Here is a 27,035-nt window from a genome sequence, read left to right as displayed (position 1 = left end):
GGTACTGACAGTAATTGGGGTGAAGAATATTCTGAGAATGCAACACATTTTGCCTTGTTATTTACAAATGATTTGAACTGGTGACAAACTCGAGCTTTGCCTCACCCAAAGGGTGAAAAGTGAAGTGAGGTCAGGCGGGAGTCTGCCAAAATGATTCTGTAATCTCTGGTTTAGTGGTGCAAGGATCATGCAGCGAAAATATGAGAAAAACAAAGCTTGGTGATGGAACATCCCAGCAGCTGCTTTCATTGTGAGGATCTAGAGTCTGACATGATCTTAATTTAAATATTACAAAATGCAGCCTTACATGTTGGGTAACATGGATGGGATGCCTACATTTTGCAAAGAACAATATGTACCAGGACATTGCAACATACATAGCCATCTCAATTTTCAGAGGCCCCTCACCATCCATCTACCCCTATCCTAACATGAAACTTATATAAGGACTGCTCGCATGGGCTCTCAAGCATTCCAATGCATTACAGTAGCTGTGTGTCCTACAAAGAGTAAATGATCAACCTGTCCTTCAGTCCGCCCAGACAAGACCACGGAAGTCTTTGGAAAGAATGTGTGAGTAATTAGTAACATGAACTGTTTTATCTATGAGTATTTTTGTTTTACCTCAGTAGAACACAACAACGATATTATCACAGTATCTATAGCAAATTTGAAAAAAAGTAATGCTATCAGTCAAATAAATCTCTAACTTTTCATTACTGTGTGTTACATGTCTTGTAATGCCTGAGCGCCAGTGAAAGCCGTGGCTGGAGGCAATATGTTTACATCCCTTATTCCATCCATATGTCTACCATAATATGTGACCATAATATCTCAAGAATGCCTTGTGCAACTTTCTTCAAATTTGGCACAAACAAACATCCACTTTGAGTCAAGAATGAACTGATAAGAATTTGGTGGTCGAAGGTCAAACACCAGGTCACAGTGACCTCACAAAACATGTTTTTGGGCATATCTCAAGAATTCATATTCTTATTATGACAAAAAATTCCACAAATGTGTAACAGAATAAAATGATGAAGTGATGGCATTTTATATCCAAAAGGTCAAAGGTCAACTTCACTGTGGCATCATAATGTTCTGCAAAACATTTTTCTGGTTTCTTTACTCCACATCATATCTCAGGAACAGAAGGGGAGACATCAGGTCAGGTATTGATAAGTTGACACTAAACTTGGGTGCCCACCTTGAAACTCTGCTGATTGTATAGCTCATCTGTGCCACAGGGGGAAAGATGTGGGTGAAACATCCATATTTTCACAGACACGGATGCAAAGTGTACCTGCAACTTGATGGGTATGCACAGGTATATAACCATTAGGCAGTAATTCTAGTTTGGCAAATAAATTACAGTCAAAGTAGAGAGGCGGAGAGGGAGTCTGTAACTTAAGCTGTACAGAATCATACAAAAAGATTGATTACACTTGAAGGCATGCACGGATTGTGAAATTCTGGGCCAATACTATTACAGATGAAAAAAAAAAAATATATAATGTGTCTTGTTAACATGATATCAGTATTACATTTTTAAATGCTTATAATCAATACCCGTATATCACACCACCCCTATTTGACTGTTGTTAACCTTGTTGTGTATGTGCATGTAGCACTTACTGTACAGTAGTCTGTAGTGGGCCATGTTTTTATGAGATTTATATGTATAAAATCTCCTGATACTGCCCTGCTTCAGAGGTGGTTTGATGGTCCTGCAGTGCCACTGTTCCATTGTTTTAAGGAAGACTCAGCTTCTTGTAAATACCACTAGGAAACTAGTTTTTCCAAGTCAGCAGACTTGTGCTGAGAATCAAATCATTGACTCACCCAAAACTGTGTTTCCTGCACTGACCCATTTAACTGCATGTTGACATTAATCTTGAACAAGTCCCATAAGCGGGAGCAGAGGTTTGTCCTTTGATTTCCTGCACATGTCCTGCAAGGCTTTTCAGTTCAAACTCATTTGAAGATAAAATAATTTTGTTTTTCTTGGTATGAGTCAGGTTATTAATGTTAAACCATCCACACATTTTAAGCAACAGTGCATATTTTTCACTCAAGGTGCAAGTATTCATAAGAAATACATGTTTTTGTTTTTTGTATTTATTTTTTATTTTTTTACTGCTGCTGCTTGCCAAACATCCAGGCACTGCTAATTCAAGGTCAGGAGTCACACATTGGTCAATTCCCTGTTTGGTGTTCTTGGCCAGACTTTGGCAAGCTCACACAGTGGTCATGCTTACAGTGGTAATGTCCCCATGGCCCTAATGTCTCCAGGTCGGAGGACGTGGGAAGCTCCCCCTGTACTGCAACCGTCTGCTCCCAGAATCATGTGGATGGAGACAGACGGTGTTTAGTTTCATATCTGGCCATATGCTGACACTGAACGGTTTATGCAATTGACCCACATTCTATGTTTAGTTGTTTTACTTTGGCATTACTTCGGTTTCCTCTCAGCGTCTAGGATGTTTTGCTCAAACTAAACCACTTATGGAACAGTATTTGGTGGATGTTTGTTAATATTTCACATAGAAGGAAGGTGGAACTGATTTGCAAAATATCTTTTTATCCTAGCTTATTCACGGTTGGTGTCATTTGCCCCGTGTAGGTAAAGTTTATCTAAATACCACACAACCTTTGTACAGTGGCTCTTTGTTAGAGGTCAGATTTTACATTTTGCTGTGATTCTGTAATCTGCTTGGACATTTCCTCTGGCATTCATTATCTAGCGAGGGGGTGGGTTTATCAGGAGATGAACAGGTGTCATTGATGTCTGGGTCTGTTGTTATTCTGCACTTTGCGGTCCCACATGGCATTTCTTCTTCAATTTGAATGTGTCACCAGAGTTAGTGCCTCTGGAAAACACAGATTGGACACAGCAGCAAGTGAAAAACCCAAACACAATTCTGGATGGCTTCCACAGCAAGAACACTTGACTGTTAGCATTCTTTCAGCCATAGTTTATCCATGGGGGATTTGGCAGCTCGCTCTGTCAAACCTCTGTGCACCATGTCCTCACAGAAAATGACGTACTGCGTGACCCTTGTATGTCTCAAAAACGTCCAGCTTTCGACTTGCCGTATCTGTGTTTACTCTGTTTTGGAACATTTATGTTACTTGTACGCCGTGTTTTTACACAGATACGGCCTATGGATGCCATGATGGCTTTGTTTATTAGTCTGACTTTCAACATGCTTTTCTCTGTTTGTTTTACATGACTGAAGACTGTAAATACATTGTTTGAATAGATAGTTTTTTCATGGTTTCAGGATGCGAGTAGTTTTCCTCACAATACACTGACTCGTGTAGAATTGCAAAAATGAGGAGATGGATTGTGTACAGGTCAGGCATGCGTTCCCACAGAGAACTCAGAAATAATGACTGTTTTTGTATCTACAATTCAGGAATGCTCTGAATTCTTCCAAAACACTTGTAAATAATGTCGCTGCCCCAAGGCTGGTGACATATCAGATAAAGCAGTCTTCACTCAGTGTCTACATGCAAGTGTACACTCCCTTCAGTGAAAACATACACCGTTTCGCGGTCTCCGAGAGACACAGTTGACTCATGAGATGCCTTGTGGCTGTCCAGCTGATGTTTGGAGGCCGCAGTCAATCATAGCATGAACCTTGGGATCATGTCCCAGAGTTCAAAACAAGATCCCAAATCCTGATAGCCTCATTCTTTTGACCTGTACACAGCATTTTCTCCTTTCTATCTCCCCTTGTGGTTTCTCTGCTTGTTTTTCACCCTTTCTCTCTCAACCCTGCATCCCTCCACTTCACTAGTCACACAGCCAGATGGGGCTGATAGTGTTATACTCCCTCCTTACCCCTTCATCTCCACTTCCTACTTTCTTTTCCTCCTCTGTTTCCTCTCCTTTCTCCTCTGTTTTCCTGTCCTCCTCCTTGCCCATCTGTCTTGTGGATGTCTCTTTCAGCTCTATGTATTATCATATTTGGATGAGCTGACCCCGGTCAAAATGACCTGCACATATCTGACAAGTCAAAAAAGCACAGCAAGGCTAAGTATAGACAGCAATGGCAGATCACACACAGATCTCCCCACTACACAAACACACACCCACACAACATCTGCTGCAAGACACATAACACACTCCTGTGCCAGAGGGATATTACTATACTACACAAAGGGCTTCACTTCTTATCTTATTGTCCAGGTCCATTTAGGCTTGAATGGTATCCTGGCACTGCGTGTACCAGGGTACTCAGAAATCCTGAAGATATCAGTTTTAATACTATCAACAATACAGATCCTCCTCTTTCTATTAAACTGATACAGAGAGGCTGTATTGACTGTACTAGGATGTATTGTAGTACACAGCCCGTGCCACTAGAGGTCAGTCTCTGCTGGCGGAAGAGGCAGCTGAGCTGAGAAAGATGGCGACTGTAAGTGATAAGGATAATGTTAAACGACTAGTGAACAAACAGCCAGCATATTTATTTATTTAACTTATATTTATGGTAATAAATTGTTGGTAATTGTTGGAACAGCAGTTAGAGTAATCAAGATGGTTTTGGTGAGTTTTATTTTGCTTTTGACGAGTTGGGCTCAAGTGTGCTTTACAATGAGTTAACAAGACTGCTCTTTGCAGATGATGTGCTTCTGTTCGTTTCATTAATCTGTGATCTACAGCATGCACTTGGGCAGTTTGTAGCCAAGTGTGAAGCAGTCAGGACGAGAGTCCGTACCTTCAAATCTAAGGACATGGTACTCTGCCAGAAAATGATGGATTGCCCCCTCTGAGTTGGGACGGAGTTGCTGCCCAAAGCAAAGGAGTTCAGATATTTCTGGGTTGTGTTCACAAGTGAGTGTAAAATGGAGCGTGAGATGGACAGGCGGTTTATCGCAGTGTCAGCCAGGATGAGGGTGTCACACCAGACCAATATGGTGAAGAAGAAGCTGAGCCAGAAGGCAAAGTTCTGGATTTACCAGTCCATCTACATCCCAACCCTCACCTATGATCATGAGCTTTGGGTAGTGACTAAATGAGATCACAAATACGAGCGGCCAAAAGGAGTTCCCTCCGTAGGGTGGCTGGGCTCAGCCTTAAAGATAGGGTACGGAGCTCAGACATCTTGGAGTAGAGTTGCTGCTCCTTCCTTTTGAAAGGGGCCAGTTGAGGTAATTTGGGCATCTAATCAGGATGCCTTCAGGGTTCCCCCCATGAGAGGTTTTCCAGGCACATCCAACTGGTAAGAGACCCTGGAGTAGGACTGGGAAGGCCTGGGGATCCCCCAGGAGGAGCTAGAAAGTGTTGATAAGGAGAAGGACCTTTGCAGTACCTTTCTCAGCCTGCTGCCCCCACAACCCTACCCTGGATAAGTGGAAGTGAAAATGGATTAATGGATAACATGGCAGTAAGATAATGTCAGTCCTAGTTCAATAAAAGAGAGACACTTGAATTCAGAAGGTGTAAATTGTATTTATCTTTCTTTAGTAAGAAAGGGAAGTACGTACATTTTTCTTACACAAATACTGTCGTATACCATACTCTCCATTGAAATGTCATGGTTGAATGAAAAAACAGATATCGCCCAGGCTTAGCTGCATCCTTAAAATCTAACCTCTTTGCTGTCAGTGGGAAGAACTTGTATTCCACAGTCCAGTGCCAGGGTCGGTCACATTATTGCCTCTCTTCAAAGCATTTCTAGCCATAGCAGATTTGTCTTTTCATGTAGTGTTTCCCTGGCCCAATTCCCATGCTCAGTCTAAGGCTGTATGCTTGATTCCTTTGATAATAACAAAGTTAGTGTCATCGGGTCTGTTTCTGGAGAGAAAACAGTTCATCTAAACACACTCCCATTAATGTCATCCCAACGTTGCCACATGATCTAGTGCAAGGCTACATTCTGTCAAACCACTAGCTGGGTCTCAGAGGCACTGAACTACAGGTTTAAAAACACCCTTAGTCTTGTTATTCTCAAACAAGCCTGATAATCGAACTGAACTGAACTGAATTTGTCGTTGAGAAAATAATAAAGTCTGAGTCAAAAATTAAAAAAAAGGGTACAACCCTTTGTGTAGGGGTGGGACAAAATATTGATACAGGAATATATTGCAGTGCTTCTTGTTTCCATGCTTGTTGCTTGTTATCAATGTCTTAATCTTACTATATAATGATGAAAATTCTGTCTCAGTGTGGGTGTGTGGGTGTGTCTGTTCCATGTTTTTCTCCTCACTGACTTGGTCAATCCATGTGAAATTTGGTACAGTGGTAGAGGGTCATGGGAGGATGCGAATGAAGCAATTTTACATCAATTGGCCAAAGGGGGGCGCTATAGCAACCGATTGAAATTGCAAACTTTGAATGGGCATATGTCATGTCCCGTATGTTGCAGACATGAAACTTTGCACAGAGATGCCTCTCCTCATGAGGAACAAATTGTCTCAAGAACCCATAACTTTCAGTAATATAGATTTTCTGCCATTTTGAATTTTTTGAAAAACACTTCAAATCGATCTCTTCCTAGGAAGTTTGACCGATCTGCATGAAACTCGGTGAACATAATCTAGGGACCAATATCTAAAGTTCCCTCTTGGCAAAAGTTGGAAAACTTACTAAAACTAAGCTTCTATAAGACAATGAATATTGCGGAGGACATGGCTCATCACATAAAGATGTATAACATCACAAGGGTTTCACCGATCACCACACAACTTTGTAGGCATATGACCACACATAATCTGAGGGGACCTTGACCCAATCAAACAAAATGGAGGTGCTACAGAGCTAATTTCTTATCTAGGCCTAACCGTCATATCGATTTTTACTAAACTTGGTAGATATGTAGAACAGGACGCCTCAAGGTGACTGGAGAAATTTAACTGTAATTGGCAACTGGGTGGCGCTATAACAACGGAAAAATGCTTAAAAATGGCTAAAATGCGACCGACTGTGGCCAAATGTTGGTTGTTGTATTTTTTTCTAATATTTGGTATGACTAAGTCATGGTATGGTATGCTGTACATAATCACAGAAACTGTCAGTGTGTCATTCTGTCTGTCCCACATTTTTCTACTCACTGACGTGGTCAGTCTATGTGAAACTGCACATGGGCATTGAGGATTGGCATAGGTACAAAGCTACCAGCGGGTATGGACTAGTTATATATATTTACTAAAGTATGCAGTTGCTCTAAACGGATTCGTCTGGCAGTTTGACTTACAGGAGTCACTGCTTCATGACTCCTAGTGGTGGCGCTTATCAAATAAATGTGGGTAAAGTGAATAGAGGAGTTGCAGACAACAACTCACAGGGGGACAGTGTGGACATCTTTATCTTTAAGGTTGAAAGCTTTTTCTACACATAGATCAAACATAATCGATGAAGACTATGAAATATGCAAAAACTGTCTCATTAAAGTAAAGTACACAGGCAACACAATGAATGTGCATAGCAATCTGATTCGTCATTATCCTGATCTCACCATGGAGAAACTGGCAAACTATGTGTGTGTCTAAAAAAGCACTAAGATAAGACTCTGTGTACTTTTTATGTACGTTGTTTTACCTTAAATCTTGTGATACTGACGCCACAATGCAGTGAATAAATACATAATTTCTGTTTTTAGGGTATTTTTTCCTCCTTAGCACCACAGACATGATGTAGTGTAGATGATTGTCCTGCAGTGTATCAAGTATCGCCAAAATGCTGTATCGTGATACCATTGTTATTGTGGGCAACATATCTTGATAGTAATATATTGTGAGTGACTCTCTGATTGCTACCCCTCCTTTTGTGTTCCGTGTTTACACCTTAAAAGCTCCTGGACTATAGTCTCACATTGTTTTCCATAATCTTTTGTATCTCTTTCTTGTTGGCCTCTGTCGCCAAAGTGCTCACTCATGGTGAAAATTGTTGAGTCTCTGTAAATTTAAGAGTATTGTCTCGACCTGCTGCGTATGAGAACTGTCCTGAGACGACTTTTGTTTTGATTTGGCGCCTTACAGTATAAATTAAAGTGACCTGAGTTCACTCTGTTATTAACCAGCAGGATATCCTCGGCTCTTTCTTTAAACACCTTGAAAACTCCTGAAAATCTGCTTAACTCAGCGATGTAAGGTTTTGATGAAGTAGTTTCATTTTTTGTAATCTAATATTAGAAGAGCAGCAGGAACTGGCTTCAGCTGTTGTGTAATAGTGTGTTTTGATTTTTTAAATGTTTACCTGTATTTCTCCATTACGCACATTTTTGTGAGTCAGCTCCGTTGTACATGTGGAAAACAAAATGTATTTAAATCATCATTAAGGAGAGCTGAGTGCAGTTTTAACTCCCCTGTGTTAACTGTTGTGTGGGCATGAGCTCTCAGTTCACCGCCAGTCGTCCCAGCTCTCCTCTCTCTTGGCTTCTGGCCCGTGACACTGGGAATAGAGCTGTTTTTGTTCTGTCTGCTGTAATTACAGTAACCTCTCTGGTTCTCATCCTTCAAAGGCAAACTCAGAAGTGATAATGGGAACCGCTGTATTGTGTCAGACCCAGGGGAGAGAAATCAGAAGCTAATCAAATAACAGGCCTGAGCTGTACACGTGGCCTTCAGACTCTGCAGGGAGACGGACGGTTGGTGAATGTTGGTTTGTGGCCGGTCATTTCTTGGCACACTGTGCGTCTGTTGAGACCATGTTATATGTGGTGTGTCATTGTTTATGCTCTGCGGTGTTTACCATATGTGTTACTCTGTACAGTATGGGCCAACATTAATGCCTTCAGCTGTAGTACTGTACGTTCCTTAAGTAGCTGTTTTTGTAAGCAGCAGGTGCTTTACTCTTCAGTCCGCACTAATGAAAAACAACAGCGCTGCCTCAAAATAGATCCAGACACAGAGGGAAAGAGGGGTGGTCCGTTACGGTTGTTATCTGTTAAAAAGTTACGACTCACATTGAATGATTGATTTCACTTTAAATCCCACAACTAGCTTTTTTTGTTTTGTTTTTCCACTTCTCCCCAGCTTTTTGGCAAACTCCTTTTCAAGGGGGCACTCACTGCAGCCCAAATTCTTTCTTGATGCAATGAGAAATAAACCTGCAATAACTGATTGCCCACAAGTAGAGGGCTGCGACTACCAGGATCCAGTGTGTAACACTGGACTAGACACAAATATTCACTAAGCAACTGGAAAACATAACAATACAAGACAGTAACACAACAATGAAATAACAAACAACAAGCTAACTAAAAAGAAAAGAATAAAAAGAGTGATCACTCTCCAAATAAAGATTGGAACAGTGATGGCGTAACTGAAAACATTGGTGTTCTATTTTAAGATGAGAAATCAGAACATTTTTAAAAAGGTCAAATGACACCAGAGAACAGATATTTTACCAACTTCATTAGATACAAAGGTGACTGTATAAAGGATCTGATCAGAGTGTCTTAGTGAATAACTTGAAGTATAAGGTTCAAAAATTGTTTTACACAGTGAGGATAGTAAAAGTTAATGCATTTAAAAATAAATTAAAACCAGTGAAATGACGTACTACATCAGCCAACTGAGTGTGTCTGCCATTGTGCAATGGTGTGTAAAGAAAAAAAAAAGAGCAACCTAATATAAATCTGCAGAGCCTGTTATATGTAACATTCAGGGAACAAAGATCAGTTTCAGCATTCATGTAAACAGTGTCAGTGTTGTCCATCATAGGTAGTACAAGTTGCGAAACACGCAAAACCTAGTCTGGAGTGATTCAGAACACCAAGACTAAAGACAAAATACTGTTTTCATGACATAATCAACTTGTGGTTTAAAGGTACATTCAGAGTTGAGCCACATACCTAGATATTTTTTCTACTTCCTGAAGAGATCAGCCACCATTGCAAGTCAAATATTAGGATTTGGAGTCGAGGTTCTGTCTCACACCTTTGAGCAGTAGTTTGTTAGCTGACAGCCACATTTGTAGGATATTGTGATCAGATTGTTGGGTCCCTTCAGAGGCTTTTGATGTTTATAGAATGGTATCATCTGCATATAGTTGTGCACAGCAATTCAGAAAAGAGATTAGGAGGTTTTGTCATGACATTTTTATTTAGTTTATTTGCAGAGTATTAATAATAGATCATAGATACTTCGCCGCATCTCATCCATTTGTGTCCGTATGCTTTACAAATTTTGCAAGTGTTGAAACTCCAGACGGGATGGGGAGTGGAGGGAAGGTTTAGACAATAGGTTCATTTGACTTCTGGACTGGGAGGTCATTAATGAAATGTTTTTGGGGTGTTAGTTTGTGTTCTCGTGAACACAAGATCTCAAGAGCACCTTCAGGGAATTTCTTCAAATTTGGCACTAACATCCACTTGGACTCAACAATAAACTGATTAGATTTTGGTGCTCAATCATATTTTTGGCCATAACTCAAGAATTCCTATTCTAATCATAACAAAATTTCACACAAATGTGTGATAGAATGAAGTGATGACATTTTATATCCAAAATGTCAAAGGTCAGCTTCACTGTGACATCATAATGTTCTACAAAATCACTTTTCTGGCCATTACTCAATGCCATTTTTCAGGAACAGAAGGGGAGACATTTGGTCAGATACTGAATTGGTGTCACTAATCTTGGGTATCCACCTTGAAACTGTGCCGATGTGTAGATCTTCTGTGCTGCCATGTTGAAGATGTGTCTGAAGCATCCACATTATAGAATATGTAGGTTCTTTGCAGCAACATCCATATTTGAAGCATTGTCTACATGAGTCTGGACAGACATGGATGTAAACTGTAACTGCACAGAGGCATACAACCACAAGGCAGTAATTCTAGTTCAGTTCATCTGTCTATTTAGAATTAGCCAATGAATAATTTCATTTAACGTACAAAATATTAAGGAAAATTGCCACTCGAATCTAAATCTAAACTGGTCAAATAACACTGTTAATGCCTGACAGTTTCTGTTGCTATGGGAAACAACATAAACTCTCAGAGAAACAGTGACTCATAAAACAATTGATTTCTCTAGATAAAACCATTCATAAGGGCTTCATGTGTCATTGTGTGCAGGGGTGGTTTCACACATTCAAACAAGCATGCAGTGGCTTGATATCTTGGAACACACATACACAGACCTCTATTCAAAAGCATAGTCATCGGGGCATCGGTGGCTTAGTGGTAGAGCAGGCGCCCCATGTACAAGGCTGTTGCCGCAGCGGCCTGGGTTCGACTCCAGCCTGTGGCCCTTTGCTTCATGTCACTCCCCCTCTCTCTCCCCCCTTCACACTTGTCTGTCCTAAAAATGGGGCTAAAAATGCCCCCCAAAAAAATAGATCTAAAAAAAAAAAAAAAGCATAGTCATCTGTTTGATGTTGCTTCTCTATATCGTCCTGACCCTATGACCTACATTTTGTGTTGCAGAAATTGGCTCCCGGGGTGAACCAGTTTGCCTACACCTGCGTTCAGGACCATCCCATCTGGACCAACCAGCAGTTCTGGGAAGCCACCTTCTACAGTGAGGTCCAGGGTCAGATCCGATCCCTTTATCTTAACACTCCAGAGGCGAAAGACACCATCACTGCGAGGCTAAAGGTACGACAGTAAACTGATATAATTGTTTTTTTGACAAAACAAGACATTTTGAAATGTAACCTATGGTTTTCATACATGGTTATTTTTCTTTTTATTTGTGAAATATGGAATAGTTTTCCAAATATAAAAAAAAATCACAATTAAAGGATAAATGGGAAAATCATCCACTGTTTCAACTATTTGCCACTCTGCAGGTCAGGGATTATTGTGTTTTAAAGGGTGAAGCCTTTAGGAAATTCTGTCAAACTCAAACGTTTCCTCTGACCTCTCCAGGAGGCAGGCCACGAGCCTGCAGCACCCAGAGATGAGGAGCAGACAGCCATGGACCTGGCAGCAGAGCAGCTGCGTTTGTGGCCCAGCCTGAGCAAGGAGAAGCAGCACGAGCTGGTGAAGAATGAGGAGAGCACTGTGTTCAGCCAGGCCATCCACTACGCCAGCCTCATGGTTTACCTGCTAGTTCCTTTGGATACTAGCAAGCTCAAGCTGCTCCGCAATGCCCCTGTCGCTGACTGGGAGAGCGGCAGCAACAGCATCGTCACAAACAGGTCAGCAGAGCAACTGCACAAAGTATCTGAGGGGAGAAAAGGATGTAATCATTGTTTAACTCGTCTTTACTGTCCACTTACATCAAACACATACTAGACTACAACATATTTTTGGCTTGTTCTGTATTTGTACGGTAGAACAATCAGTCTTACCTGGAGGAAACCTTGAGGTAAGGTTTCATGATTTGGGAGTATGCACACCCCTCTTAATAAGGTGATGATAAGTATGTGGGCGAATGTGGCAAAACTTGCAGTCTACATGATACCTTCCTGTCAAGCCAGATGGAACTCAGTACCTCTCCTGTTTCCGGCCCACATCCATCCTGTGGGCTTACACCACTACTGCTCAAAACAGAGTCAGGCTCATTGACTTCTGTTGGGAAGTTTAAAGCCCTCAGGGCGTCTTCAGTGGGGCTTCACTGTACTCACCCAAACCAAACAAAATAGCAGTGGAAGTGATTTCCCGTGCTCTGCAGCAATTGTGGGGTGAAATAAATCTGGGATGATCCCCCATGTATGTATTTTCTTAGAATTGAAAGGCATGCAGCCAAAAAAGTATTGTTCCGAATTTCAGGCTTCGTTATCAAATCGTTAGAAGAACAAAATTTGAAAGCTGTGTGGAACTTTTGTCTCCCCCCTCTGGCAGAGAGTAACCACACAAACACTGTGAGCATGTGCCTGCAAATGATCTCACCAATCACTTTCTTCTATTGACTTTAAACCCTCCTCTGAGCGCAGACTTTCTGTTTTTATCTGGAGCATCCACTCCAGAAACTTTTCTTGGACGCTTCTGACGATTTTCTATCATAGCTTCCACCATAATCCTATCTCCTGCTCCAAAGCTGTGGTCTCTACCCCCTTCATGCCCCCTCTAGCTCTGGCTAGTAGGGTTCACTGATATGACCCTAAAATAACATCAAAATATTTTAGGTTGTTTTTGCAATTATTATATTTTCGATATGACAAAATTCTGAAAAGAATTTTATTATTAATTTCAAGAACATGCGGTTGCAACAAAGTGTTATTTTGTATGTCAGCTTAAGCGCAAGTTTGCCTTTAAATATTCAGTAAAAACACATAAAAAATTATCGCCCAGTTCTTTAGTTTGTAAACAACAGTAACTCTGAGTGAGGTTCAGATTTTGTGTAAAATCTCAATTGTGCATAAAATCAACCACAATTTACACATCGGAACAGTTACCAAATACCAAAAAATATACCCTTGAATCTATATATATGTATTGCGTTTTTGACGAGCTTCACGAAGGCTTACCTTATAACAGGCTTACAACAAAATGACCTGATGGCACAGATTGCTGCATATGCATGGCGAGAGAAGAAGAGGGCGAGAGGCGTTGTTTCTAAAAGATTCCCTGTTTCACACCACTGAAGTCACTGACCTTTTTGGAACTTAACTCTTCCAACATGAAGCCAGTAGCAGTTTGCTTTTACCCATTCTTGGTGTTGCTATGGGTGACGGTACAGCGTCATTATGGACTGGCATAACTTTTTGTGCATCTACACGGGAATTCCGTGTACTGCGATTGGCTTGATTGTATTGTGTGAACTTGTTTGACAAAGGCTTGAATATAATAGACACACATTTACATGTAAAAGTCCCACAGTTTAGCTTTAATATTTCAGTTTTTGTTATGTACAGCGTCATTAAATATTTTAAATACCTAAATAGCCTGCAGAAGAACAAAATGTTACTCTTTTGTTTTGTTGTTATTTCTAAAGCAGAAATGCTGCAGCCAAGAATTTGTTTGTGTGGAAATTTTCTCAGTTCTTTCTTTCATTTTTGCCCCAGACTTGTTTGTTTTTCACAGAGGACATTTGGATTTCATCACTAATTGTGAATCTAGAGGGAAGGTTGCATCATTATTTCATGTGAAACACTCTCCTAAAAGAGTCTTAACGATTGATCCAGGCATCCACACTTAGTCCATGCCAGGCTGCAAATCACTCTCGCTTTCACTGCTCTTTATAACAGTGCATCCTCAAATCCATTTCTGTCAACACACAGCTTTCAGATATCAGATCAGATCTCCTGGGACATGCTGGCAGACCTCTCTCATTCTCACTGTGTCATCATGTGTGTTTTACAGCATTGCTGGTAGCGTTGCAGAGAGCTTTGACACAGAGAGCGGGTTTGAGGACTCGGAGAACAGCGATGTGGCCAACTCTGTGGTCAGGTTCGTCGCCCGCTTCATCGACAAAGTGTGCACAGAGAGTGGAGTAACCCAGGAACACATCAAGAGCCTGCACAGCATGATCCCAGGTACAGCGCTCACAGTGTCCATTCACACTCTGCGGCTGTCCTAATTCCCCCAGCTTTATGCAGCGTAAACCCTTGCATGTGCGTGTGTGTTCTCGGCTCAGGCCAACAGCAACAGAGGCCTCCGAGCTGATTAACTCCTGACATGTTCAATGGCCTTAAAATCTGTAAATACACACTGTGGTTGTAAGACAGTGTGTACATACATGTGTTTCTCTGTACCAGCTCTGTGTGTGCACTTGTGTGTGTACATATGGTGGCTGACCCTGACTTGTGACCCACAGGCATCGTTGCTATGCAGATGGAGGCGCTGGAGGCGGTTCACAGAGAGAGCAGGAGGTTACCTCCCATTCAGAAGGTGAGTGTTGTTCTATTCTTGGCTGCTGGGTCTGCAGCTGTATGACAGTGTATATACAGTTATATGGCAGGGGTAGACTTGTTAAAACCTAGACCAGGGGTGCCACATACAGCCCAGTTTGATCTCAAGTGGGCCAGACCAGTAAAACTGTTGCATAATAACCTATAATTAACAACACCTCCTAATTTGAGCCATCCCTTGGTGTCAAGAAGTACAAGCACATTCTGAAAATGTTCAACTGTTTACAAAACTGATGGTAAACAGCCTGAGATGTCTTGAGAAAAATAAGTGCAGTTTCAACCATAAGTCTCAGTTTTTCCACATTCAGTCAGTCCACTCCTGTGTAGTAATACTGGCAGTGCCAAACCAAACTTAAGTGGAAGTTATTGAGGCGGCAGGTTAAGTTATCCCCTGTCTTCCAAACCATTTACAGTACAAATCAAAAATGTTGGCAGTGCCTTAGTAACAGGGTTCCACTAATATTAGTTTAAGAGAGACGTGTGATATAAGAGAGAAGTGTGATACAGATTCTTTTGTACTGAAGCTGCTGAATGCTTCAATGTCTTTAAATATGACCACAGTAAGTATTCATTGTTTTTTCAGAGAGCTGTTTTCTGGTCAGGGTCAAAAAGCCTCTTAAGAAGCATTTTACATAAAATAATAATAAGAACTTTATTCGTAGTGTGCTTTTCAAGCTAAAAGCACAAAAATACAACACAAAAATGATACTAATAAAACATAAGCATATACTTACATCTACACCAACATATACACTTAAACACATATATACCTGTAAGCATGCATACATATCCACATGGCTGCAAATACATAGACTCCCATACACACAAGAAGTCTATCACCTGTCAGGAGAGGCCAATCTATAAAAGTACGTTTTCAGACGAGATTTAAAGACGTGAACAGGCTCACTGTTTAACTTGCTCCTGAAACCTGGCACCTCTTAGCCTTTACACAAGTGCATCCTTACACACACCAAGCTGACCATCAGCCGTGAGTCAATGTCGGCAATGTTGAATCAGCATCCAAGACAGCGGAGCCCTTTGGTGAATGAAATCACTCTGATTGGCAATTCAGCTCGGTGCACAAGAAGAGAAACTGAATCGAGAAAGCCAAACAAAAATGTGAAATCGAAAAAAACTTGTTACATTAAATTAGAGTTTTTAGCCATTGAGCTCTTTAGCAGAAAAGGCTCATAATTGTTGGTGTTACTGTTTGCTAGCACACGGTAAATATTATTTGTTCTTTATACATCGTGTTGTGTTGTTAACGTGCTAACTGGCTAACTAGCATCTTGAAACCGACCTGTTGGTCTTCCAGTTTTCCTTTTTTAATGATGAATACAGACTACCGCCACCTGCTGGGATGGGGGGTTATTTCCTCTCACGCAGGTGCAGAACGCACATGCTAGTTGGTTGTTGGCTGTAGTCTTTGCGGCATGTTCAAGTGCAACTTTGTGGCTGCAACACAGGCAACGTGAGGTGACGCAACATTCTGCCACTAATACTTTGATGTCAGTTTGGTGTGTCTGGGCCTATAGGTGTGCAAAGTCATGCAGTGATCCAGATTGGACCCTTCTGCGGGCCAGTTCTGGCCTGCAGGCCGTGTGTTTGACACCCCTGATCTAGATCAACAAGCACAAAACTGTCACAAGTTAAATGTCATCAGCCTTAGAATGTGCATAGTGCCGATCTCATCTAATGTTTTCCAGTCATCATCGCACTTTCAGATTTTACCACTTGGTCTTTTGGACTTTGCTGTGCTATATGTCTGCCAGCTCTCTCTAATTCCTCTCGCACACACTCACACACACAGACAAACACCATGCCAGCACTGTCTTGGGAGCAACCTGGAGAAAGTGGTGAGCAGTCTGGGCAGATCGTCTGCTGTACTTTGTGGCTAACCTCTCACATGTTTATGTGTTGGACAAAGCTTCCATCCTGGCCTGCTGGCTGCAAGCAGCATGCCAAAAAATACTAAAAAGTGTGTAAACAGCACTGACTCTGGATCCATGACAGGTCGAAATAGTAGTAGTAATGGTAGCAATAACACAAAGAAGAAATACAATGAAGGCATTTAAGGTGCAGCTCTAATAAGAAGCTGAGCTCGCAGCAGTAATGAGGTGCAGAGGGACTCTCGTCTTGGTCTCGCTGTCCATTCAAAGACAGATTCAAGACGCTCTTATTATCTCCTGGCCAGACCTCAACTCCCCCAGTTTGGCTGTGGCCTTAATGGGAAATGCTGTGAATGATCTAATGTCCCTCCTCATTCGTATTTGTGACAGTGGAACAACTGAGTGTTTCTCTGCTGGCTGTGGAGGCCAGAAGGAGCTGCAGCAACACTTGACTGTTGTTAGTTACAGTTCATACAGTAGAATAAGTTCCTCATATGGTGTTTGATTTGGTTAATATTCATTTCTGTCAGGAAAACACCGAAATGTGGTTAACACCTGGGTATTTCATATCATATAAGGCACATGTCACGCTGTGTTTCCTGTTTCCTAATTCATCTCCCATTTCCTTCTTTCTGAAGAAGTGCTGTTAACTTCCACGAAAACAGAAATTAACTTTGAACCCACACAATATGAAAAATACTAAAACCAATACTTCCTGAAACACAACCGCTTTGACATGATTGCAGACAACAATGTAAAACAAAGGGCGACTATTCATTCAGTCTGTTAGTTACGTATGATTTTCATCTTAAAATGATTAAACTAAGTAAATAGAATAAAGGTAGCACATACATATGCATCATTTTATATTAAACCTTTAATGCATTACAGTTTTCTGCCATTGTTTTGTAGTTTCTTTCACATGTGTGAGTTTGAGGCACAGAGTTGCACTGTAACCCCTGCCCCACTGAAAAAAAACTGATAGGAATTAAGAAATCGGTCAAGGAAATGAGTCTTATTGTACAAGTAAGAACATATCATGTCAGCTAGTTTTCATGTGTTTAAATTTCAAAAGCATAAAGTGAAAACCAGTGAGTATTTGAGGTCACAGATTTATTGGTTTGGCCAAATAATCGGCAGTGATAGTAAATTTTTGCTCTGATAGTGGTCGACGGCTGCACAGCCTTCACCAGTCACGCGGGAAGGTACATCACTGACAGCTGAGGAGGTGATGGTTGTGCTAAATGAAGAAAAAGGGGCTGATCAGTGGTTAGTGGACTGTGTCTCAGTGTATTGTTCCTCATTTTAACATGTATTTACATGATTTTTTTTGGCTCGACCGCAACAGCGGGGCCAGCCCTGTAAAGGTGAAAGTCCGTGACTGAATGACTCAGTGATGAAGTCAAATTAAAAGCCCTATAGCAGTTCAGAGACGATCCAGGCATATACAAGGTTTTGACATAGTCTTGTTTTGTTATGTTTTAGCAATCGTGGAGAAAGTATTTTGAGGTTGTTGTTTTTTTTATTAATATTTTTAAATTACTACACTCTATCAGCCGATTAAGCAGCTATCAGCCTCTGCCTGTTCATTATTATATTGACCTTTTAAAAATCCTAAATTAGTCAACCTCCACTGAGTCCTCAGTACAATAAATTAGATAAACAGAATAATTTTTACTCAAAAAACAGATCATGAGTTTAGCTTGGGGGGTTAAAAATTGGTCTCTACAGAGAGTATGAATTTGTTTTTCTTGGCAAATTTGTTTTTTAGATCTTCATCTAATGCTTGGTGTGTGTTTGTGTGTATGTGTGTGTTTTTGATGATGACGTGCATGGGAGGCTAAATACGTCCAATGCGATCATGTGGTGCTGTGATTTGACATTATAATGATAAATTGATTTCCTGGCCTTTTAGAACATGATTCTCTGACGCAAATGCTTCTGCCGAGTCCCTCATTTAAAAACATTTTGCAGTCGAAGAAAAATACCCAAATTTGATCTCAGACGTGCTTCTCGGCAGATACAGTTTGTGTGTACGCATCTGGCCCTGTGCTCAATGTTCTGCTCTGTTTTCCCATCAGCCTAAGATTCTGCGTCCAGCGCTGCTTCCTGGAGAGGAGTTGGTGTCAGAGGGGTTGCGGGTGCTTCTGGATCCTGACGGCAGGGAGGAGGCTACTGGGGGCCTCCTGGGGGGCCCTCATATCCTGCCGGCAGAGGGAGCCCTCTTTCTCACCACATACCGCATCATTTTCAAAGGCACCCCCCATGATCCACTCGGTAAACACTTAACCATTGTAACACTAGCTTTCAAGTTTCAGTTCAGTTAAATATCAGGATAATTTTCACTTTCAATATAATACACGTGCTTTTGAATTAAAGACTATTTATCGTCGTTTTACATAAAATGACATTTTTTTCTTCGACAGCAATGCATTTTTCGTCACTTAGCAGTTATTTTCAACTAAAAATTTAGTCCCAAGTATTGAAACCATTCCATCTTTTTCTGCTCAAATAGCGTTCAGCGTTATCCTGTATCACTGTAATGATCTGTCTGGACCACTAGTGGTACATAAGCTCCCTCTAGTGGTACGCAGAGGAATCTCCAAAATGTTTTTTAAACATTAAATAAATTTTAACATATGTGTATATAATACAGTATATTGAATGAAATTTTTAAACTATGGGATCCTTAACATGTCATTTACAATAGGTTTTTCCTTTCTTGTGTCCTATTTTTGTTTTGATATCAGCCTGCTACATTGTTGCATTCAAGAAGGTAGCACCCGCACACGTCCATCTTTTGTTAAGAGCTAAACTGTAACAGCAAGGTAATAAGTGGAGGCAAAATGAATGGTTTAAGAGGGCCTAATATTTTCTGAGGTGGTACGCGGTGTAAAAGATTTGAAAACCACTGTTCTAATTTGTTAACAATAGGTGGGCTTGCGCCCTAGTGACGTCCCTGGTTCACATCTGGCAGGGCACTTCTGTATCATGTCATGCCCCGTCTTTTTCTTTCGTCGTTTCCTGTCACCTCTCTACTGTCTACTAAATAACAGAATTTAAAAACTAAGTTATCAGCAGGTGGTCCAGTGTGTTGTGTCTGTAAGATGATGTCAGTAGCGTGATGCTGATCTTTGTCCCTGTGTGTGTCCAGTCGGGGAGCAGGCAGTAATCAGAGCTTTCCCAGTGTCCACGCTGACCAAAGAGAAAAAGATCAGCATTCAGAACCAGCTGCAGCAGAACATACAGGAAGGCCTGCAGCTCCGCTCTGCATCATTTCAGGTAAACGCTGAAAAAACGAGTGTGGACATCAGTTCCCAAAGATCTTAAACACATGGGTGGATGCAGTGGAGTGTGTTTTAGTGAATGTGATTAATGTGATGAATTAAGTTTTAGATAATCTGTGGTTCAGTTTCTCAGATATTAAATGTTTAAGGTAATTATATTAACTTAATGTCCTTCCTGAACTCACTGGCCTGCGAGAGGGTTCACAAACTGCACAAACTATTATACAAGCAGTAACACTTTATTAAATGACAATGCACAATCAGGGTGGCACATTTGTCAGAGACCCCGCTGGCTTGTGTTTCATAACATGAGCTTAATTTGTAGAATCAAAGCCATTTTCAGCCAAGCATGTGTTTGTACTCTCTAGATGCTCTGCTGGAAAAGTTTTTATGGTTCATTCCTATCTTTTACTAACATGTTCTTGTGTTCTTGTGTTATTGGATTTTGGGTCACTTGACCCATGTGGACATCTCTTTAGAGTTGAAATTAAATGTGTGTGTGTGCATGTTTGTTGTGGAAACCATACATAGGCTGGTTAGCCAGTGTTGTGTTAAGATGTGGAAGTTGCAGATCTGCATGCTTTAGCAAATGTTTGGTGGCAAAACAAAGAGGAATCTTAGCACTGATACAGCGCAAATTGACCCACTGACCCATCCCTGTATTTAAAGGTGGCTTCAACACATGTTGATGCAGTTTCACTAATATCTCTTGCAGCTGATAAAGGTGGCGTTTGATGAGGAGGTGAGCTCAGAGATGGTGGAGATCTTCAGGAAGCACCTCCAGAGGATCCGCTACCCACAGTCCATCTTTAGCTCCTTTGCTTTTGCAGCAGGACAAACAACACCTCAGCTAATCCTTCCAAAACAAAAAGAGAGGAACACCGGCTTCAGGTTTGTGGTGCAGTTTCACAGAATCAAGCTCTGGACTAAATCATTATTGTAAACAAATTTGCCAAACATCACTGAAGGGAATCACTTCCAGGTGTCATCTGAAACATTAGTGTAAATAAATGAATACCTCAGGAGTTTGTTTCTCCTCTGGAAATGTTGGAAGTAAACCTCCTGTTTTGATGCTGAAACTGCACCCATTAAATGACGTTGCCATCTGTCCTGCACTCCTCACAGAACACTGTCCAAAACTATTGTCAAAGGAGCAAAGCGGGCCGGGAAGATCACCATGGGCCGTGGCAGCCAGTCCACACTGAAGAAGAACGACAGAGGCAGCAGGATGACCTGGCATGAAGATGATGACATTTCAAGTGAGAGGAGTGACACACGTGCATGAGAGGGTGTGTTGGGAGAGGTGAAATAAAAGGCCGTAATTCGCCTTTACATGTGTGTGTTTTAGTATCAGATGATGGTGAACCGCCACCCAGCAGCACTTTGCGAGCATCAGAGAAGTCCACCATGGAGCAGCTGGTGGAGCAGTCCTGTTTCCGTGACTATCAACGTCTTGGCCTGGGCACCATCACTGCCAGCTCGTCTCGCTCCAAGTCAGGCGAGCAGTTCAGGATCACAGCTGTGAACAGACTCTACTCCCTCTGCCGCAGGTATGTACCTGCTCTCTCTAATCTCAAATATGCACACACTACAAGATTTTAAAATAATGGCACATCACACACTAAGATTATCGTACCAGAGGGAGCCTGAATGCACCACCTCACTTGATTTCATGAGGAAGCAGATGTAAACAAAACATGGTCATGGTGCAACATCTTGCTGGCAGTTCACGATGCTTTGCGCAGAGATAAACAAAAGCAGAAGGCTAAACAAGTCTGGATGAATGATTGGGGAGACAAGGTCAACAAGGCTGTCTCTTCTTCAGTGAGAGCTGGAGGTGAGATTTTAACTGTTGATTTTAAAAGCTGTCAACAGAAGGATGCTAGCTAACGTTAGCCTCAAGGGCTAGAATGTTTTCCATTGCTTGGCTACACCGTCAGCTGCTCCATACTGATGTAGTCATAAATGTTAACATCCAGACTTTAAATCCTAAATATCAAGCATGTTTGAAATTCTCAGGGTGGCTCCGACGGGTCTGCGAGCAGTTCAAGAGCTTTAAAACTGGATCTATAAGCCTCTCACATTACCAGATAATCTGGGCTGAACATTGTTACTGTCCAAGGTCCTAGACTGGATTTCTCCGCTGATTGTCAGGAGGGGTGAATCGGGAATATATCAGCCCAATATTCCTGTAGTCTGAGCTCAGATTTATTCTACAGACATCAGTATTGTTGCTTGTGTTGTCAATTGTTGATTAAAAAAAAGACTTCTTTTTTTTGGTTGAAGGAGGTCCTATCTATGCACTTTTTGTGACATAATAACAGCTTGTGACAATTCATTATGAATAAATCATAGACCTCTGAATCTGAAAAAATGCCTGAAAGGGTGCTGTGAAACAGGAGCACAGAAACAGCATACTAGCTCCAACAAATTAGAAATTTGAGATTTATATTTATAAGATTCAAATTAACTAAGAATTTCTTAATTGCCATTTCTCAACAAAAAAAAAACAATATCTGAATCCCAAAGAAAAAGAAATACCAACCAAACAAATCAATATTATGACTGATATTAATAATATTATTAATGATTAGTGGAATATTTGGGTCCAGCCCTACTGATTTGGATTCGTAGCCGGACCAGAAGCTTTGTAAACCTCAGTATTTTAAAAGACCAGTGAGTTCTTCTTTAGCAGACAGATGTTTGACTTATTAATTGAGACAGCTAGATTTAAATTCAGTCTGTCACACAAAAACACAAGTGCTGTGACTAATAGAGTCATAATCCTACTTAAATCTTGGCTGCGAATTCAGTGAGAGAACATTTGTCTCTGTGAATGAACAAATTGCTTTGTGGTGGTTTATTTGCGGTATATTATCTTTTCCGTAAACCTTGTATGTTTGAGATGTCTCTTCCGTCTCTCTCCATCAGTTACCCGGGGCTGTTGGTGGTTCCTCAGGCCGTACAGGACAGCAGTCTACACAAAGTGGCCCGCTGCTACAGACACAACCGTCTGCCTGTTGTGTGTTGGAAACATCCTCGCACTAAAGCCGTGCTGCTCCGCTCAGGAGGCTTCCACGGCAAGAGTGTGGTGGGATTGTTCAAGTCGCAGAACCCTTCCTCAACAGGTGTGTATTCACAGCAGCTTGAGTTTCTGTTTTAAAGGCTGAGTTGTTTTATTTTTCTGTACTTTTAAAACACATTACTTCAGCTAACCGACCTCAGCAATAACACCTAACTAAAGCTAACTGGCTTGCGATTTTTTAGTTTGTAGAATTGAAACTAATCTTCATTCTTTTCATTATTTATGCCATTTGTGCTGCTTTACCTCTGAAAAAAGACATTTGATGGTTAGTCTATCAAACACTTGACCTGTGATTCAAACTGATTTCAAAACACTGGTGATTATTTTTTGTCTGAATCGAGTGTTGTGTTCTTCCTGTAGCTCCTGCCTCGTCCTCAGAATCGTCCAGTAGTCTCGAACAAGAGAAGTACCTGCAAGCCATCCTCGACTCTATCCCCGTCTATTTCAAAATGAACGGGAACAACACCCTGTCCAACCGCTCCCTCATCGGCCTCTCACCAGGTACACGGATCATAATGATGTCCAGATTATATTGTTATTAACTGGATGATGCTGAGTTTCTCAATTCTCGCTGCTGCTTGACCATTTAGATTACATATCTTAGATAGTTCTAGATTGTAGACTCCTCATGCTTAAAACAACACACATTGATGTGTTATATAATGTGTCATTTTAAGTTTTTGGATCCCTGATAATGCAGTTAGCAACAAGACAGTTTGACTACTGGGAAAAGCACAGGTTAGGTAAAACATTAATGAAGGCTCCTCTCTAAGGGCCTTTAATTTAATTTACTTCAATATATTTATTGTTTTATTTGTTACCAGACCAAAAAAAGCACTGTAATTTCTTAAATATTCAGTATTTTGTATAAGTATGTTGGTTACTTCTCAGGCCACCAGTGTGTGAAGGCCTTGAGCCATAACGTTAATCCTACATGCGCAGTAGCATGTCTTTAAAACTGGAACACCTAAGTGGAATGCAGCCATCGATGTCAATCAATTGCCCCTGTAATTGACAAGTCAAATTGTTGGGTGTGAGAACGTTCTGTTAAAACCACTGAGGTGAGTCTCACCATGACCTTACGCTGCGTTTACGTCATGTGGATGTTGCTGTATTTGCTAGTTTGCAATGTGTGAATCTCCAGTATATCTGACTTGCTTTTGTCAAACGTAGGTGGATACCTCACAACAGCTCACATCAGATAACTACTTATTATTTAATGATAATTTGGTAAACTGAGATATTTCTTCATCACATTATACAAATATAAATCAAGATTTGCCATTGTTTCGTCTGTGACCTAAAGGTTGGATTCATTTTCATGCCAAAAACTGGTAAATATAATAACTTCCATATGACATGAGCACATCTTTACCCTAACCATAACCTTATATACTATTATGATTTAAACCTAACTCTTAGATTGGTGGAGTCTGCAGAGAGTTGGTGTCTGTGAGGCTTGACTCTGGGATCGTTAGTTTCCTTAAACCAAAGCTACGTCACCTGACTGCCCGCACTCCTACCTGACCTGAATTCCCTATGCGATGGCCTCCACTCTGCCGTGGGAAAAAACTGAGTTTGTTTGCAAGGGACAAGAGGCCACGCCGAGTTCATTTCTTCTGATAAAGAGAAAAACTGCAGAGTTGCACTCTTTATTTTTGTTCACTGCGGCTCTGTTTTTTCTCCAACATCAGGCAATCACTCTCTTCCTTTTTGTGTGTGCTCTGGTCCGCAGCTATTTTTCACCTACTTATCTTTCTGTGTGTGTGTGTGTGTGTGTGTGTGTGTGTGTGTGTGTGTTTATGAGACAGAGAGAGAAGGAGATTCTGTGGGAGAAATACTGTATCTGATATTTGACGGCATTTGGAAGGAAATTTGTACAATAAAAGGTTATGTAAGAATCACAGGACAACCTGGGGTCACTGCCAGGCCCATCCATCTCCTGTGACTTCACCCCCCTCCTCCCTGCGTTCTCGACATACTGGACAACATGCAGTACACTGTACTGGGCTGAGGCTGTGTCCAGGATGCTCATATACATGCACATGCTCACATTTGCTCATTTAACCATCATCTTGTGTTTAAAGTGCTCAGATCAGATTACAGGCTCCTAATGGGAAAACTGGATTTAGCTCAATTCTTCAGTGTCAGGATGAGTTCAACCTGAGCCAAAAGGCAAAAGTAATCACTGCAGTCGGATTTGTTTTCGTTTCTAGATGAATGGAGCTCACATTTGTCATCTTGTCTTGTTTATGATTTGGTGTAGGCACTATGAAAAAAAAAAGTTACTTTCCTGAATCCGTCTCCTCATCTGCCGCTTGTTGTAACGTCCTGTTGTGTGAATGTTTTGTCTTCAGGCAGTGACAGGAGGACATCCAGGATGCCAAAGATGGCTCCTGTCCATTTAGACCTCCCATTCTCAAACAGCTTTACCAGAGGAGGTGAGTGTTGTTTCCTACTCAGCACATCCACGTGTCTCCTCCTGCTGCAGGCTAAAATATGAAACACCAGGATCTGTCATCGTTTGCTCACATTTTAGATGATAACTCTAGTCTATGGAGGTTTTTTGCCTGCGCTCCTGGTGTTTCCAGATGTTCTGTTGCTCTCTCTTTTGTCCACATGGGTCACATGTTCTCCCATTTTTCGCTTGTTATAAAACACATTTCATCTCATACTGTAGAAATATGTGTGAATGTGACATTAAACTGGGCCAACACTACTTACAGGGGCAGTTCAACCCAAAATCAAAAATACTTATTTTACTCTTACATGTGGTGCTATTTACTAATTTAGATTGTGTTGCGAGTTGCTGAGTGTTAGACATGTCAGTCGTAGAGATGTCTGCCTTCTCTTGAATATAATGGAACTAGATGGCTCTCAGCTTGTGGTGCTCATCATGACCCGGTTACTCAAGATAATCCATACACCTTGTTTTGGGTAAATGCTGGAATGTACCCACTGAACGGAGTGGTTCTCCTACTGCCGCCCTACTTTGCTTTGGTCACGTGCTGTCAAGGTCGGAGGTGAGTAGGGTAAAGGCCAAGACATGGTTTCCGTGTCTGCATGTCCACGAGGGTCCTCTTTAGTCCATATGATGTAAATGTCATCATCCACCCGTGTCTGTGAGCACCATGAACCCCGGTGCAGATGTGCATGTACAGCTCATTTTTTGTGACCGCGGGAATCTAGGCATACAAAGCACACTGACTGAGCATGCTCCAATCTCTTGCTCCACACTCCAGTCCAGTCCAAAACACTGCTGTCAAGCCAGCCACTTCCGCCTCACCATGGTTAAGTTACTTTTAAGTTGGATATTCACCAGATACTTACTCTGGACCCGGCAGCATCTTTATAGTCTCATGTTCACCTGATGTTGGCAGTAGGATGCAAGCTCACCTCCCAGCTCTCCTGTCTACTGCCAGGGCTAACGTGGACTGTCAGTTGTACTATAAATACAACTGCAAGCTCATCTGTGTGACCACAGCTCTCTGCAAACATTCAATACGGAAAATATGCAAGTATGAGCCCTTAGGGCAAAGAGTTTATGGTTAGGCCTGGCAAAACACTGTTGTTCAGTGGGTACATTCTAGCGTCGACCACTGTTGTTAGCAGTTTCATGTAGGAACTGTTTTCTTTCTACCAAACTACACCTGCCAGTCATATCACAGTGCAGAAGCAAGCGTGCATCCACTCATGGATGAGACGCTTGTGTTTGTGACACAGCTGAGCTGTAGCATTAACTCCATTGTGCTAGGTGAGCTAGCAGTAGGTGAATGATTCCTTCAGTGCGGTGATATGGTTGGCAGGTGTAGTTTGGTAGAAAGAAAAAACTGCTCATAACAAGGTCTGTGGATTATCTTGAGTAATCGGGTCATGATTTCTGGAAAGTGACAACAATGTTGAGTTTTTCAAACAAATTTTTGGTGCTTTGAGCACCACAAGCCGAGCGCCATTTAGCTCCATTTTATTAGAGAGAAGGCAGACATCTCTACAGTCGATATCTCCAACACCCGGCAACT

General features: G+C 41.4%; 1 protein-coding gene across 2 annotated transcripts in view; it reads left to right on the top strand.

Annotated features, from left to right (window-relative positions):
* Positions 1-27,035, top strand: part of sbf2 (SET binding factor 2) — a 126,964-nt gene that overhangs the window by 77,501 nt on the left and 22,428 nt on the right. For both annotated transcript variants that reach the window (XM_033619623.2, XM_033619617.2), the window contains exons 18-29: positions 11,385-11,555; positions 11,829-12,100; positions 14,208-14,380; positions 14,662-14,735; positions 18,726-18,921; positions 19,799-19,926; positions 20,647-20,822; positions 21,057-21,190; positions 21,280-21,481; positions 22,863-23,059; positions 23,377-23,517; positions 25,374-25,457. In XM_033619623.2, the coding sequence (XP_033475514.1) occupies positions 11,385-11,555; positions 11,829-12,100; positions 14,208-14,380; positions 14,662-14,735; positions 18,726-18,921; positions 19,799-19,926; positions 20,647-20,822; positions 21,057-21,190; positions 21,280-21,481; positions 22,863-23,059; positions 23,377-23,517; positions 25,374-25,457 (1,948 nt within the window). The remainder of the gene's footprint in view (positions 1-11,384; positions 11,556-11,828; positions 12,101-14,207; positions 14,381-14,661; positions 14,736-18,725; positions 18,922-19,798; positions 19,927-20,646; positions 20,823-21,056; positions 21,191-21,279; positions 21,482-22,862; positions 23,060-23,376; positions 23,518-25,373; positions 25,458-27,035) is intronic.

This window comes from Epinephelus lanceolatus, chromosome 2 (assembly GCF_041903045.1).
Source record: "Epinephelus lanceolatus isolate andai-2023 chromosome 2, ASM4190304v1, whole genome shotgun sequence".
NCBI classification, from domain to species: domain Eukaryota; kingdom Metazoa; phylum Chordata; class Actinopteri; order Perciformes; family Serranidae; genus Epinephelus; species Epinephelus lanceolatus.
The sequence above is the reverse complement of the archived record's forward strand: the minus strand, read 5'-3'. Positions and strand labels throughout refer to the sequence as shown.